We start from the raw sequence: 17,447 nt of genomic DNA on the forward strand, positions 1-17,447 counted from the left end.
TACAATTTCATAAAAAGCTTTATTTACATACATAAGCTCATATTTTGTCTCCATTAGACATGGGCATGGACCGGGGAAAATGATGGTCCATTTGGGTCGTGGTAATGATGGATATAGATTTGAAGAAAATGATTTTATATATTACTTTTATATATCACTTATATGCCTTGCACTTTTTTCCTACGCTCAGGAGCCAATGTAGTACTTGTAAGAATATGTAAGAATATGACACTTGAAACAAGAAGATCAAGAGAAGTATGCTGAAACTCTGCAAGAACTGGGAACTAATAATATACTGCTTGTAGAGCTGCACTTATAAAATATTACGCATATGTTATATTATTCTATAAGATTCCAATAGGAACCAGTACCAGAGAGCCTTTTGTAGAAAACTGATTTGATGCAGCAAGCTGGTTTTGGCCACCTGTGGCTGTATCTTCCTTAAGGCTGAGAAGAAACTGGGGGAAAGGGCACAGATGGAAAAAACATCCCTTCTTACCAACAGACTTCAGTTATCAGAGGGTATCAAGGTTGCCAGATTGAGACGCATTGGCGCTATTGAAAGTATTATGCCCAGAAGAAAGTAGGTGAGGGGTTAGAAGGTGTCTTTCTAAATTGAGGGCAAGATAAGGGGGTTGCAGGATTTGGAATTCCCCCAAGTAGAAGAGCCAACCCAGAATTGCATCTTCAAATCAGAACTAACCCTAGATACTTTACGAGCCAATAAGATAACAAATATTAGAATAATTGTAATATTGTTATGATTATCTGAAAGTATTAATTGCTCGACGCTTCTATTGTAAGGGGATGAGCTTTTACACACAAGGAGACCGTCTACTTCTGTGTCAGAAAAAGGGCTCATCCACCGGGTAAATAAAAAACATCTGTTTTGCTTCAATTCAAGAAGGACACCTGGATTTTATTTTAATTTTTATTGTGGTTGGTCGGAAAAGGGAGAACGAACCACAAAGGTGCAAAATTTTGCACATAACAGTAAGAGATGGGTATGAACAGAAAAAAAAACTGAACATGATGTTCATTATCAATTGCCATCCATGAACAGGGACTCACAAACAACCACGAACATGGATCTGTTCATAAACATGTTTGTGATTGGATGTTCGTGGGGGCCAGCAGGCTCTCCTCCAGCCATCACTGCACCACTCCCAGAAACCTGACCTGAGCAGGCATCAGGAAAGGTACCAATAATAAAGAATAGCTTGGCACTAGAGCCTGGCAGCAGCCCTGGAACTTGAAGGGGTAGATCCCTACTGCACCACTCCCGGAAACCTGACCTGAGCAGGCAGCAGGAAAGGTACCAATAATAAATAATAGCTTGGCCCAGAGCCTGGCAGCAGCCCTGGAACTTGAAGGGGTAGATCCCTATCCCACCACACATAAAGAAAATTCAAGCTCTAATGCACTCACTCTATCAAAATGCCAACAGCAACTGTCTCTCCCTCTCCACTGTCTGCAAAAACAGAGCTTCCCTTGTAACAAATTTGGAGCTCCACACTTGAAAGGAAGACCTGCCTATCAAGCTAAATTGGGCTTAGATTGGGGTTTTCAGGGCAACATCAGGAGTTCAGACAGAGTTCAGACAATCCCTGCCTAAGTTGCCAAGGGACGACCACCTGTTCGTTTAGAAGGGGGCCTCACAAACAGTTTGTTCGCAAACAGCAGATTGGGCTGTTCATGGCTTTTTTTGTGCATATTGCTGTTCGTACCCATCTCTAGTCATGGTCTGTTGCATTTCATGAACCTCAAACCACAAAGTTTCATGGACCCGTCCCAGTTTACAGACCAGTCCATTATTCCATTGTCTGTCTCTTCTAGGGGCCCGAGGATGGCCCCCTTCACAGTCAGAGATGCCAACCTTGCAGGGAGTCTTCAGCAGGCTCTCTTCCAGCCACCCTCCAAGTTTGGCAAAGATTGGCTTTTGGCTGTCTGAGTTATACACCCCCAAAAGCACGTGCCCCCAGGAAAGTTCCATTGCCAATTGACTTGCATTGGCTCCATTGAAATACATTGCAGCACCAAAAAGTTGCAATGAAAACGTGAGATGGAGTTAGAGGATCTTCCTCTGAGAATGGAAGTGCTCTGCAGAGGCACTGTTCTCTGTTACTTCTGCACAAGCTTAGATGCACTGCTATGCTTTGGGCCTAGGGTTGCCAGCCTCCAGATGGTGGCTGGAGATCTCCTGAACTGATCTCCAGGCCACAGAGATGAGTCCATCTGGAGAAAACTGCCGCATTGGAGGGAGGTCTCTTTGGCATTATACCTTGCTGAGGTTCCTCCTCTCCCCAAACCCTGCCTTCTTCAAGCTCCACCTCCACATTCTCCAGGAATTTCCCAACCTGGAGCTGGCAACCCTATGACTGGGCCTGGAATGAAGGCCCCCATTGTGGAATGACGGTCTCTCGGAACAGATCAAAGTGTGTGGGTAAAAGTCAGATCCAGGTGATTTTAAATGGATCCTCATGAATTCATATGATTTTTATATTGAAAGAAAACAAAAAGGCCCTCATAATATAGATCATATCCTAGTCTATAGACAGCACCAAAACAATCACGCACTCACCTATCCGTGGGGCTACCATGGAGTAAAAACATGCTTCAAAAGCACAGATCCTCATGGATCCTCTTGATTTTTACATGGGGCCCAAATCCACTCCAAATCCACCAAAAATTCACCATGCAATCCCACATCACGTCTATTGCCACAAATTGCACCCAAAAATCCACGCACTCACTGCTTCATTGCACTGCCACAGTGCAAAAACTTGCTTCAAAACCACAGATTCTCATGGCCTAGTGGCAAGGAATCCCCCCCCCAAAGTGTGGGGGGGTCAGATCTTCCTGGAACAAACCCAGCTATGGACAATGAGTCCTTCTGCTGGGATGCAGCCAGAGGGCAGCAAGCACTGGTGGACTAGGGGACAGGAGGACCCATGGGGAAGGAGGCTAAAACTCCCCTTGTGTGTGTGTGGGGGGGTGCATTCACACTTGGCAAGGACAGGGGGTGGTCCAGAGCCCTGACCCGCCCAGGCACCTTCCCAGCTGGGACAAGTTTACATGTTCTGCAGAAGATGATTATCTATGGGCCAAGCTACACATGACGAATGACACTTGAACGGCAAGTGGATTGAGTGGAGGGCAAGTGAACAGGGAGAAATACACTTGCCATTCAAGTGTCATTTGTCACTTGTAGCTTAGCCCTCAACCTGATACTTTCTGCACTTGTAACTCAGCTACTGAGCCATGGCTCTGCTCTAAAGTTTAGCTAGAAGCCCATGAAGCTGGGCTTATATCAAATTAGACCATCAGTCTCATGAACACAACGGTGCGATTGGTCTATCAAGCTCTGTATTGTCTACTTAGGCTAGCAGCATCACTCCAGCATCTTTGCTAGAAGTCTTTCATGCCACTTACCACTTGTTTCTTTTTACTGGAGAGGCAGGGACTCGAACCTGGTATCTTCAGCATGCAAAACAAAAGCTCTACCACTGAATCACAGCCCCAACAGGTCAGACTTGATTGGTATTGCTTCATTTCCAGCATCTGTCCAGTATTCAAGTGTCATTCGTCATGTGTAGCTTGGCCCTACAGGGGTATGGGATTATCTTCTACCTATTAGCAGCAGAACCAATCAAGAAACTGGGTTTCAACCTTACTTTTTTTTTCTAGGCAAATTTTCCTTAGCTTGAATGTTTAACAGACAATGTTGTTGCAGGAGAGTGTGGCAAGCCTAAGGCTCACATGTATTCCTCCCTGTTCACTTGCCATTCACTTGAGCTCCACTTGATCGAGTGGAGTGCAAGTGGAGTGCAAGTGAACAGGGAAGAATACACGTGAGTCTGTTCACTTGCCAGGCAAGTGCCATTCGTCACTTGTAGCTTGGCTCTTAGCCTTTGCATGCCTGTTTCTCAATCCAAGTGAGAATCCATCTCTCCATCAGACCTGAGAACATGTTTTGGGAAACTGTGACATGTAGGGCCAAGCTACACATGACGAATGACACTTGAATGGCAAGTGGATTGAGTGGAGGGCAAGTGAACAGGGAGAAATACACTTGCTGTTCAAGTGTCGTTCATCATGTGTAGCTTGGCCCGTAGTTAGGGACTCAGGCCCAAGGTCACCTTGGGAACTTCAGTTCTGCATGAGAACTCGAACCCAGGCCTCCTTGATACCAGTCAACAACACTCTGTGCGCTACACCATCTGAATGACATATAATTTGTAGCACTTTTTAAGATCTTGCTTTTTATTTTCCCCTGTTAATCAGAGTTCAGAGAAATGACTGTGCTTTCTGGGCAACAGATTTTAGGATTCCTATGTCTGTTAACAATAGTTCAGGCTCCATTAGGAAATCATGATGCATTCTTATTGTGTCTCATAGGCTGATGTCACTGCCAAGCTAGCAGTGAGGGGGGATACCTGGCACTGCTAGGATAGCTAGTCCCCCGGTGGGAACAGGGGGTCCTCAGCTCTCATCCTGTGCCCTCCCACCACTCACCTGGCCAGCGATGTAGAAAGGCGTGGGAATGGGCATCTCGGGCATGCTCCCGGGGCGGGACAACAACGTCACTTCCCAGCAGTGATGTCATCACATCACCCCAAGAGTGCTCCCACACTTTGCAGCTGGCCAAAACCGGCCTGCTGAGAAGCATGCACGTGCTCCCACACCTGTGTGATGATGTCACTTCCCAGAAGTGACATCATCACATGGGCGCAGGAGTGCACACACACAAAACACCCGGTTCCCCCGCCACCTCGCTGCCGGGAGGGTAAGCAGACCTGCTAATCCTAGGCACTGCTATGTATTTATTTACTCTATCTGTATTCTGCCTGTAAGAAATTCTGAATTTAAGGCCTAAGTCCTAGTAAGATGGCTGAATCTCGGTTCAGGAGCTGGTGGGATTCTGGCCTAGTTATGAATGGTATGGCTAAAATAATTGAAGACATCTGAAGAGCAGTCTCTGTTCCCTAGAGATTTGGCCTTGAGAGACTATCTCACAGAGCCACTATTTGCACTTCTCAGTTTCCCATTCAGCTGGAACACCCATTAACAGCTTTGCCCTGGTTGGCTCTTGACTGGTAATGTGATGTTTTGAGGCCTGAAAAGATGGCCTCTCCTATCTCCTCGTCCCCTATTCTTATTAATTCTACTTCTACTATATCATCATGTAAGAGAGAAGCTGGGAACTCCGTGCAGCAGCATGTTCTGTGCAGCCTGGCACGAGAGAGGGCACACAGGCTAACAAATGGGTGAGACCAGCTACCAAGAATGCTAACCAGAGAGGCTTAGTTAGTAAGCTCTAAAAGTTTTAGATAGGCAGCATTTTGCTAGTAACAGTACAGGTTTATTTCTTTTAAATCTGTAGCCTGTGTTTTGAGTGTTTCATGCTTTGCAAACACTCTTTAACTCAATAAACTGGAATTCTATTTAAGCCTATGTCTGGATGCATAGTTTGCGCATGGATACACACAGAGTGAACCCAGAGACTGAAAAATCTCATAAACAAATGAGCAAGTGGCAATCAGAATCTAGAGGTGGAGGATCCTGGTTATGTACCACCATTCCCTCTGAGACTCAAGGCAGAGTACATGATATAAAACAGTGCAATCAGACAGCATAAAATGATCGATGAACAGTGAGATTAGCAAGGATATCTGAAAAAGACAATGTGAACAACAAACTATCCAAATACTCGGTATAATATAAATTATGCCGATTACAAGGGTAGAACTCAACGCACTAAAAGCAAGATAATACCTACAGGGACCATTGCAGTGGATGACAATCCTTCCAATATATCTAATTCTCAATGTGGATCCATTTGTGGATACTTAAATCCAGAAACTGGGGCCCACGGACAGACAAGATCTTTCTATAAATCTGAGAAAAGCCCCAGTAAAACCACGGCAATACTGCCCGCCTTCAAACCTTGATTTCTGTTAGCAAAAGGCAGAGCACACACTCGAATGACACACTGCAATTTATGACATGAACTTCAACAACACTTGCCAATTAAATACAAACCTTTTTAACAGTCTGAGAAGAGAGTAGTGAACTTGATGGACTCATCTGATTCAGTATAAGGCAGTTTCAGGTGTCATTCACATGCATATGTAATCCGGTATATGTATTTTTTAAAACTCAAATATCTAAAACTTACCTCTTTCGGAACGGCTCCAGTATCGTCTGTTCAAGATGACTTCAAAACAGCAAATGCACTTTTTGACTCCAGAGGACAGAGACAGAGATGGGAAATGAGCAAGCAGCAAGATAGGTGTGCTCCTGGTTTCCCAGGAAGCCCCGATGTCTTCTGCAGAAAATGATTATTGCGAGGGTGTGGCTATCTTTCTACTCTGACTTCACCCCTGTTCTTCTCATGTGATATTAATATCAGGAAGAATGTGTTAACTCATTCCGAAATAAGTGTGCACGCAAAAATATCATATTTCTCTAAGCTATTTCCTTATCAGTCTCAATCAAAGGGACTGGCAAAAAAAATCTCTTGTTCTCAGATCAGTGATTAAGTGGTTTGGCTGTGAATCAGCACCCTACCTGTTCAAATCTCCTACTCCCATGTGCTCAGTAGGTGGCCTTGGGCAAGCCACTCCTCTCAGCCCCAGCTCCCCAGCTGTATTGTGGGGATAATAATAACACTAACTTGTTCACCATTCTGGGTGAGGCACTAATCTGTCTAGAAGAGCGGTATATAAGCACAGTTTTTATTATTATTATCCATCCTGAAAAATCAACATTGCGCCAGATAGTTTTATAACTGGAATGCCTCTTCCCTTAACCTCACCTGGCAGATATTTTACTGCTTGTAATGCACCACACCAAACCATTTCTGTTTACTCAGGGTTTTCATTTTAATGTTCCCACCCCTCTCCTGTTTTTATGCTTGTTTTAGGCTATTTTTAAAATCAGCCTCGGTACTGATTTAAAACTATCACTTTAGGCTGCTTAATGCTGTTTTATGGCCTGTTTTTAATCCTGGTTGTTTTATTACTATTGTATTGTTTTTTGCATTGTAAGCCACCTCAAGTATGCCTTTGGGGAGGCAGCATATACATTTTCTAACTAAAGAAGTGGTGGTGGTGGAGAGTGCCCTCCAGTCATAGCTGGCTTATGGCGACCCCTAGTGGAGTTTTCATGGCAAGAGACTAAGAGAGGTGGTTTGGCATTGCCTGCCTCTGCAGCCCTAATCTTCGTTGGAGGTCTCCCATCCAATTACTAACCAATACAGACCCTACTTAGCTTCTGAGATCTCAAGAGAGCAAGCTCACCTGGGCTATCCAGGTCAGGGCAACTAAACACGTACAATATTTAAATAGAAAGAGCTCATGCATCTTCCTTGTCGTCCCGCAGCATTCCTAGAGGCATCTTAACTGCACACAACATTAAACCTTAGTGTTGTGAAGGGTTGTCAACTTCATCCTTGGAAACTCCTGCAGATTTGTAGGTGGTGCAGGGGAGGGAAGACTGGGGGAGGGATTTTATTTTTAACCAATACTATACCTTATTCTTTACCATCTGAAGCTGCCATTATCTCCAGATAATGAGCAAGGTAACTCAAATCTTGTTTTAAGCCAGGATGACAGAAAATATTTAAATTCTTGATGAGTTCTAATCCAGCACTTTCTTGGCGTCTATGTCCTTTGAAGTTTCCTTGTAAAACACTGACATCAGATGTGCAATAGTATGCCCAGAAAGATTAAAATGTTCACCCACTGATTTATGGGTACAGTAATTTCTTATGTCCGATTTGTGTTCACTGATTCTCTGACGTAAGGAGCAACCAAGTTAATAGGAATTGAAACTGGAACGTGCCTTTAAAAAAAGGAGTCCCATTGCAGCAGTAAGTTCCCTGGTGCCCTGCTGAATTAAGCCATTATCTCTATAGTCTGGAGATCACTTGTAATGGCCAGCAGAACTCCCAGCCCCACTTGGAGGGTGGCATTCCTAGCACTGTGTTTTTTGCACAAGGAGAAGGGAGCATTTTAACTGGATTCTCTTTCTTTTATTGCAGCACCCAATGCCACATGGCACTTTGTTCTCCAGCAGCGGGTTCCTGGGACAAACAAACTGTAACAGGAGGTTAAGGGAGGTGCAGAATACTACTTTGCACCGATGTCCTTCACTCGTGTTTGGGAAGATCCAACTCACTGAGTGTGAGGCTGATTTGCCCATAAGGTCTAGGCCAGTGGTTGCTGACCTCTTTAGTATGGTGACCTCCAAAAGGACTTTGTATGGTGACTTATCCAGGGTTGGTCCAAGAGATTAACTTGTTGGTGGGGATAGGATGCAGGAGGAGATGCAGGGAGATGGCAGATGTCGGCAAAAGAGGTGGATGATGAGTGGCTCAGTGCAGCACATCTCCCACAGCAGGCAGAGGGCAGTGAAATACTGCAGGGAGTTTGGCAAAAGGTTGGGTTGCTGAAGAAGCAGTTCCAAGACAGAGAGCTAAACTACAAAAGACAAATTATGTGAGGACATGGACGTGAAGGGAGTTGCAATGTTAGCCGGGAAGCTGAGTTTTAAAAAAGATTGGAGACTTTGTCAATTTCCCCTCTCTACTGAGCCCAGGAGATGGCTGCTCAGAAGGTTTGTTAATTTCCTCTTTGTGATTCCAATATACATTAAACAATTTAAAAAGTTATATACATATAAATGATTCCAAATAAGTAGGTACAATAGCAGCATTATCCTATACAATTATGCCATCTAGTTTGTATCTTCCATCGGCAATGGCTTACTATTAAAATTGCTACTATTCAAATGTTAACCAAAATATTCTGTCAAGCTTTACAAACAGCTGCACAAAATTTTGCAGAGGATGTTGTGGCCTGCACGTCTTCTCCCACAAGCAACTTTTTAACATTCTTCCTGTTTTTCCTCTTTCCAGTTTCAGAAGCAGTATACCTCCAAATACCAGATATTGAGCAGGGAGAAGAAAATGGTTTGGATACTCTGAGAGCCAAGCTACAAGTGACGAATGACACTTGCCTGGCAAGTGAACAGACTCACGTGTATTCCTCCCTGTTCACTTGCCATTCACTGTTCCACTTGATCAAATGGAGCGCAAGTGAACAGGGAGGAATACATGTGAGTCTGTTCACTTGCCAGGCAAGTGTAAATCGTCACTTGTAGCTTGGCTCTCAGCCAGCAGTTTTCGCACACCACTACGGTTGGTAAGAGAAGTGCTCTTACTTCCTCTTTACCCAATTTTGCCCTGAAATGCAACAATTGGTTTTATTCTCTCTTTTTGGTCAGTTTCTAATCAATACCATTCTGATCAGAGAAATTGTACGAGAGGAAAGTGGAAAGGAAGTTCTGAAAAATTCCAGAAGTTTACTCAGAGGGAGGCAATTTTACTCAGATGGAGCCAGATGCTAAAAAGAATCATACTGTATGCACCATACTAAACAATGAAAATGAAAAAAAGCCACACATATCAAAGACCAAAATATGCAAGTTGTAGATGAGATGTAATTAGATACGAGAATATTTACATTGTGACATATGTTGTATAGACATTCATTCAGGGCTTTTTTTCTGGGAAAAGAGGTGGTGGTACTCAGTGGTGGAACTCAGGACTGCACAATGACGTCACTTTGGGTCAGCTGGAACAAGGGGGGAGTTTTTTAAAGTTTAAATCACCCTCTGCGAAAATGGTCACATGGCCGGTGGCCCCGCCCCCTGAACTCCAGACAGAGGGGAGTTTAGATTGCCCTCTGCACCAGTGGTGTGGAGGGCAATCTAAACTCCTCTCTGTCTAGCGATCAGGGGGTGGGGCCACCGGCCATGTGACCATTTTCAAGAGTTGCCGGAACTCCGTTCCACCACATTCCCACTGAAAAAAGGCCCTGCATTCATTACAATCCATAGTACAACAGAGCACACAACTGAGAAAAACAATAGCAATGCAGAATTGGAATTGTATCCTGTTTCGAGATTTCTTCATCAGAAGAACTGAAAATTGATCTTTCACAGCATCTTCTACTTGATCCTTAACTGGATAAGGACCTGTGAATTAAGGGACTGCGGGGGTTCATGGCTTCTGTCAGGAAGAAAATCTTGGGGTAACATTCTGCCCTCATTGACTGCTGCATGATACTATCCTTCTTCCAAAGCAATGAGGAGGCTTTTTGTAGCTCAGGCATAGTAACTGAACAGCAATCAAAAATAATTTTACCAGTATTTTAAAATAAAGTATTATATGGAAATCTGCACAATTTAAACGGGCAAAACAAGACGCATTTGGTTATTATGAAAGTGTCACGGCTCTGTCTGAGCAGTTGTGCCTCCTTCCTCTCCAGCTTCTTCTTCCTCCTTGAACACCCTTTGGAGTATGACCTTTAGGGTCTCCCTTCTTTGAGCCTTCTTCTTTCTCCCAACCATGTAATAGATCACTGGGTTGACAAAGCTGTTCAGACAGGCACATAAGTAGCCATAAAATTCTACATAGTATAGAAAGTTATCTTTAAAATCATTCAAGAAACCGTATGTGTAAATAATACCCAATGGATAACCAAAGATTAGGAAGAAAAGGAGAGTAAGTAAGATGATAGTTAAAAGCCTTCTCCTCTGAGGCTGTTGAAATTTACAAGACACTTTGAACAACAGAATCACCGTGGAGACAGTGACAAGAGGGAGACAAAGAAATGAACTCACAATATATGGATAGAAAAAATATCGCCGTTCAATTAAGTCTAAACTCCAGAGAACTGTAGAACTTGCTGTAGGCAAAGAGATGAGAACCCATATTAAGGCACACACAGTGGTGGACCAGTGCATCGGTCGGTGGCATCGATACCAAATTGGGAAGAGGACGGACACACACTTGTCAACGCTGATGGCTGTCAATAGAAACTGGCTAGTAACATACATGAATGAGGCATATATTGTAGGTACTGGAAACAGCAGTGAAAAGTCTCTGTGAGATAGTATTAAAATCCAACGTGCACTTACAAAGAGAAGGACCCCAAAGTCAGCGACAGCCAAGTTCAGGATGTACGTAGTGAAGGGGCTCCTTTTAATGCGGAAACCAAGAAGGTGGATGACCATTCCATTCCCCAAAAGACCAATAATGCACATACATAACAGGAAGATGCAGAAAATACGCGAGTCATAAATGGACTGCTCTGTTTTTTTATCTTCTTCAGGAAGGATGGATGTATTGCTGATATTGATCATTGCATGCATTCTCTCCTTTTTGTTATACAAACAGTCCTGGAATGAAAAAGAGACAAGAGAGGTATTGACTGACTAGCAACAAAGCCCATTGTGGGAAAAAATACAATGGGTTCTAGAAAGGGGAGGGTGGGTAGGCAGGCATTCCCTCCTCCTCAGTCATTAATCCCAGCCAGATGAAGGCAGGGAGGGTGAGCATGGCTACCTCCTCTGCACCTGATCCCGGCCAGGTCAATGAGGGTGGGCATTGCCATCTGATCCACTCCATCCTGATTCCAGCAGGTTGAATGTGGGGTGGGCATTGCATCCTGCTCTGCAGCTGATCCGGGCCGGGTGAAGGGAGGAGGGCATTGCCTCATGCTTCACTCCCGATTCCAGCTGAGTGAATGCAGAGGGTGGGTATTGTCCCCTGCTCTGCACCTGATCCTCTCTGGGTAAGGGGGGGGGGAAGCATTGCCACCTGTTCTGCTCCTGATCCTAGCTGAGTGAATGTGGGGCAGGGAGTATTGCCACCAACTCCCCTCCTAATCCCAGCTGGGTGAAGGGGGATGGGCATTGCCACCTACTCTGCACCTGATGCCGGCTGGGTGAAGGCAGTGGGGTGGGAATTCCCACCTGTTCTGCGCCTGATCCTGGCTGGGTGAAGGAGGAGCAGACATTATCACCTGCTCCACTCCTGTTTCTGCAGGTTGAACAGGGGTGGGTGGATATTGCCTCCAGCTCTGCACCTGATTTAGGCTGGGTGAAGGGGGGTGGGCATTGCCTCATGCTCCACTCCTGATCCCAACAAAGTGAGGGCAGAAGGCAGGTATTGCCCCCTACTCTGTGCCTGATCGCCGGTGGGTAAAGGGTGGGCAGACATTGCCACCTACTTTGCTCCTGATCCCAGCTGGGTGAAGGCAGGGGGCAGGCATTACCATCTGCTCTGCTCCTTTTTTTTTTTTGAAAATTTTTTATTGGGTTAGTGTCAATTATTTTCACATTACAATCAATTCTCCCATTTACCAATTTCTAACCCCCTCCCTTTCCCCCCCTTTTTATTGACTTCCAACAGTTTTCCAACCCTTTGTCCCTTTTCCCTTACTCTTTATATATTCCTCTATCTAATCAAATATATATTCTCCTTTTATTCTAAGCAATACTTCTTTGACTATTTTTAATACTCTGTACCCATAATAGATAAACAATTTATCCCATGATTCCATTTTCAAATATTTCTGGATAACATAAACTATATAAACTATATAAGCCATACAATCATATATATCAACCAACTTAACTTATACTCTATATATTATTCATTCTATCTTCTTCTTTCTGTTTTAGTTATATTAGTTTACATTACTATTTTATATATGATATCAATCAATTTGACTCATATATACCTTCATATTACCATATTCAGTTTGGTACATTGTACAAAATCAAAAAGAAAATATTATTAATTAATCAATCCTTATAGTTAACCCTTGTGATTAGTTATTTTCTATCAATATTCTATTTATTATTCTATATATATCAATCTAATAACATAACCATCTGCTCTGCTCCTGATCCTAGCTGTGTGAAGGTGGGGGACAGGCATCCCCCTGCTCCGCTCCTGATCCCAACCTGGCCTTCCTGCCATGACATGCTCTCTGAAGGTCTGGCTGCCTCATCTGGTCTTCCCTCCACAGCAGCGCCCTCTGGTGGTGCACCAAGGTATGAAGTGAGTTGTCTTGAATATGCTTAGCCTTTTATATAGTAGGATTCCAAGTAGATGATCAAGTAACAAAACAGCGACTGTTTTTGCCTTTTCCAGAATTAACTCACCACATCCCATTGGTATGGGATTCTCTGGGATTATAGCCCTCACCCTAAGAATCATTCCTGGCAAACTATAGACAGAACCTAGAAAACCCACAGATCCAGAGGAGTTAGCCGTGTTAGTCTGTACTAGCAAAATAGAAACGAGTCCAGGAGCAAAATAGAAACGAGTCCAGGAGACTAACCAACTTTATTGTAGCATAAACTTTCGAGAACCACAGCTCTCTTCATCAGAAAAACCATAAAAGCCATAAAAATACTACTTTTCAAAATCCAAAGAGATCCAGATTTGAATTCTCCACTCTGTTATGGAAGGTTGCTGACTGACCTTGGGCCAGTCCCATACTCTTGGACAGATGTATCTCACAGGAATGTTGTGAGAATATAACGAAGGAGGGAAGAATGATGCCACCTCCTCTGAGTCCCCGCTGTGGAGAATCCGGCCCTCATGACCAGCAGACATTAGTTGCTTTGGCTGAGGGCTGCCTATTGCTCCCCCAGAGGAGGAATCATTTGATGGCATTTGATGTCTGGTTTCCGGTCTGATAATGTGAGAGGCTTGTATTTTGTGCTCTGCTTAGAGACTGCAAATTTTAACTTTAGAGGTTTTTAAACGTTTGTTTTTAGTTTCTTCTTCCCTCCTTTCCTTCTCCCTTACCCTCTGCTTAATCTTTCTGTCTTTGTTCAGTGCTTCTGTTATTTTAAAGTAGCTATGTAGTTACACAGCCCTGTTCTCCCCTGTTCTGAGTGTTTTAACTTTTCTTATTTCAGTTTTAGCTTTTAAATTGCCAGACTTGCTGGCTTGTGGCCACATTGTTGAGAAGGGAGCTGCTGGCATTTGCTGGCATTTGATGCTTTGGCTCCTTAAATTATTTTTTTTTCAGGTGGGCTTGAGCAGGGTGGATGCCAATCCAAACACCATCTCTTGCCTGAGAACTGGCTTCAAGCCTGAGATGGTTTTGCATGAGAAAGACTTCTTGTACTCCTCTCTTCTAAGCTAAGAGTTTAACTTTTCCTTTTTAAGCTTTTAAAAGTTTTAAGCCATGGTTTTAAAGTTTTGATTCATGCTTTTAAAACTGACCTACCACCTTCATGGTCAGTTAAAAAGCTGATTAACAATCTGCTGTGGCATTGTCTCATGATGGAACCAATAGGCAGCTTGGCGCATTGTGAACAACAGTGCTAAGAATATTCCATTTATTCCCTTTTGCATCTCCTCGGATGTATGGTTTACTTTCTTTAGTCGTCTATATGAAGGGGATACAACCTGCAATAGAGGAGAGGAAAATTTAGTTGAGATTGGGAAACTGGATTCTTGGCCACCAGTGTCAGTTGATACCATTGAACACCTATTAATGAACAGGAGATCGGGAAAAGCACCAGGATGGACGGAGTACCGATAGATTTATCACAATCACACCCAAAGTAATGGGTAGAAGTTTTGACCCCCTTCTTATCTGTGATAAATTATTCAGGGTGCATTACACCCATCTGGAAGAAAGCTCTGGTGGGACCGATTTTTAAGAATAAAGGGGAAAGGCAGGAACTATCACCCAATCACCCTCAGCAGCTGATTCCCCACACGTTGGATAATGCACTTCCAATCTTCTTTAGAGATCATTTGGAATTGGATTTTTCAAGTGTGAAACAAAAAATCCACTTCCAAACGATAGCTAAAGTGCATTGAAAGTGCATTATCCAACGTGTGCGGAATAAGCCAGTGATTGGGAAACTATATGAAGCTTATTAAAACATAAGATTGAAAGAATGGATGGAGGAGTCAGAAATTTTGAGTGAAGAAGAAGGTGGGTTCCGTGAAGGATGCTCCACAGTCAATCACTGCCTGGTTCTGGCCCATTTGATTGACAAGTATACCACTGCAGTGAATAATCATTTATATGTAACCTTCATGGACTTATGCTCTGCATTCAATAGTATATCTAGAACTAGACTATGAACCAAGCTACAAGTGATGCCTGACACAGGTTGGACACTTGTCAGCTTCCCTCAAGTTTTTATGGGAAATGGAGGCATCCTGGTCTTGCAGCTTGGCTCTCTGACTGCTGTCCAATGGACTTTTCAACTGTCACTTGTCCAACATTCCACCAAGCTGCCTACATTTCCCATCAAAACTTGAGGGAAGCTGGCAAGTGTCCAACCTGTGTCAGGCATCACTTATAGTTTGGCTCTATGGCAGAAGCTTAAGGAAACTATGAACAGCAGGAGCTTGATGTGGCTAGTGACTAGATTGTATCATGTCACAGAAGTGAAAATCAGATGTAGCCCTGAAGGCCAGACTACAGATCCAATCCCAACCTCTAAAGGTTTCCAACAAGGTTCTCTTTTATCTCCCTATTTATTCTTCTTTACATAAATGATACTGCTAAAGCAGTTTTAGGACCTATTCACCATGCAGTTTCAGGACCTACTCAATACTCAAGATCTTTCAATTCTAATTTATGCTGAAGATCCTGTGCTACTATCTCACACTTCAATAGGACTGAAACACATGCAGGCTAGCTTTAGCTCCTACTGTGCTGACAAAGGCTTAATTATAAATGCTGAGAAATCCAACGTACTTGTCTTTGCAAGAGGATGCCACCTGGAGAAAAGGGACTGGAGGATGGCAGATACCAACACTGAACAAGTAACAACATTTAGATATATAGGAATTACATTCTCCCAAGACCTATCTTGGAAAATCATTTCCAATCCTTCTCCTACCAGTTGTGAGAGCAGACTGCCAGGTGGGACACCCCTGTACAAGTCCTTCCCTCATGCTTTACGATTGGGGTAGTAGGACCTTGTACGGGGGAACCATTTTGCCTGGCTGGCCAGGTTCCAACTGTTGAGGAGGGAAAAAAAGGTTAAAAATAGCTTTTCTTCAGAGGTGCAATGGATCTTGAATCAATTGAATCAAGGGTCACAGGATTGCTACAAAATAACGAATGCCTGGAGCTACATTTTCCCCGGCTGTTTACAACAAAGAGCTGGGATAACGGAATGGAGAATCTTCTTCTTCCTCCTTCTTCTTGACCCTGAAAGTACAGTCACCTGACCTGTTGACCAATAACAGTTTACAAACACTCTCAAGTTTCCCGGGCTTGCAGATTATTGGCTTGGAGCCAGGTTCCCTTTCCAGGTCAATCTAAACAATAGCATGGTAGGTAAACACATTAACCCCATAATGACTGAATCTCAGACCTTGCAACACACATATATTCCGACACCAACCATGCACATGGATGGCTCACACCTGGGACAGTGGGGCTCACCCAGACAGGTCAAGGCAGAGGTCCAGGCATGACCCCAGGGCTTGGCCTGTACTGCTAGTTAGACCCTTCCCGTGATTCTTAATGTTTGAAATTAATGTTGTTGCCAAATAAATTGGCCCATTATTTCCCAAACCTTGTGTCTGCCTCTTTATTCCAACTGGGGGAGCAATGATTTCCAAAGATGCAGAGACAGAAACCAGTCAATGTGCCATTGGCAAGATGGGATTTTTTTTTTGAGTAAAGGTTTTATTTAAAAGGGAAAGATATAAATAACAATAGAAAGTGCATAGAAACTTATACAAGCACTACATTTGAATTAGATTTAAACTAACAGACAAATATACTCAAAGTATATAACAGCACAACTAAATTATATAATAGCTCTCTTCCCCTCTCCTTAGTTGCTTATACCCAGACCTTAATTTCAACGATTTTTAATCGATCATCTCTTCTGTATTTTATCTCTATAATATAATTACCTTAATTTATCTTTATTTTAACCTAAATAACTTAAGAAATCTTTCCATTTTCTCCAGAATTGTAATATTAGCTGATTCTGCAAACGTTGGATAATGCACTTCCAATCCTCTTTAGAGATCATTTGGAACTGATTTTTTCCGAATGTGAAACAAAAAATCCACTTCCAAACGGTAGCTAAAGTGCATTGAAAGGGCATTATCCAATGTGTGCAGAATCAGCCATTGGTCTGTTGTGCACATAGGAAGTTAATTTAGCCATTGATACGTTGTGTCTGTCCACTCAGGCATGTTTGAGCATGAATCTGTTTTCCATTTTGCTGCATATAGTATTCTTGTGGCTGTCACCATATACCAGAAAAAAGCTCCCTGTTCTTTTGTAATATTATTTGGTAAAATATTTAATTGGAAATTGTTCAGGTTCAGGTCATACCTGAGCTTGAGGACCTTCTGCATCTCTTATTCAATTTCTCCACGCTTCCTAGCATGTCAAGCACATGTGATAAAATGTTGCATCCATATACTGACATTTCCAACACTGTCCGCTATAGTCTTTACTAATTCTTGCAATATCTTTGGGCATAGTATACCATCTAAAGCAAATTTTATACCAGTTCTCTCTTAACAATTGACAGTGTTTAAATTTAATATCTTTGGGCATAGATCTTCCCATTGATTCATG

The 17,447-nt window shown here is 43.1% G+C and overlaps 1 protein-coding gene across 1 annotated transcript; it reads right to left on the bottom strand.

The window, feature by feature from the left end:
• Window positions 1-10,293: 10,293 nt before the first annotated feature.
• Window positions 10,294-11,211, bottom strand: LOC129333991 (mas-related G-protein coupled receptor member H-like). Its single transcript, XM_054985914.1, has one exon. It carries the CDS (start codon window positions 11,209-11,211, stop codon window positions 10,294-10,296), a length of 918 nt encoding a protein of 305 aa, XP_054841889.1.
• Between the last annotated feature and the right edge of the window lie 6,236 nt (window positions 11,212-17,447).

This window comes from Eublepharis macularius, chromosome 7 (assembly GCF_028583425.1).
Source record: "Eublepharis macularius isolate TG4126 chromosome 7, MPM_Emac_v1.0, whole genome shotgun sequence".
NCBI classification, from domain to species: Eukaryota; Metazoa; Chordata; class Lepidosauria; order Squamata; family Eublepharidae; genus Eublepharis; species Eublepharis macularius.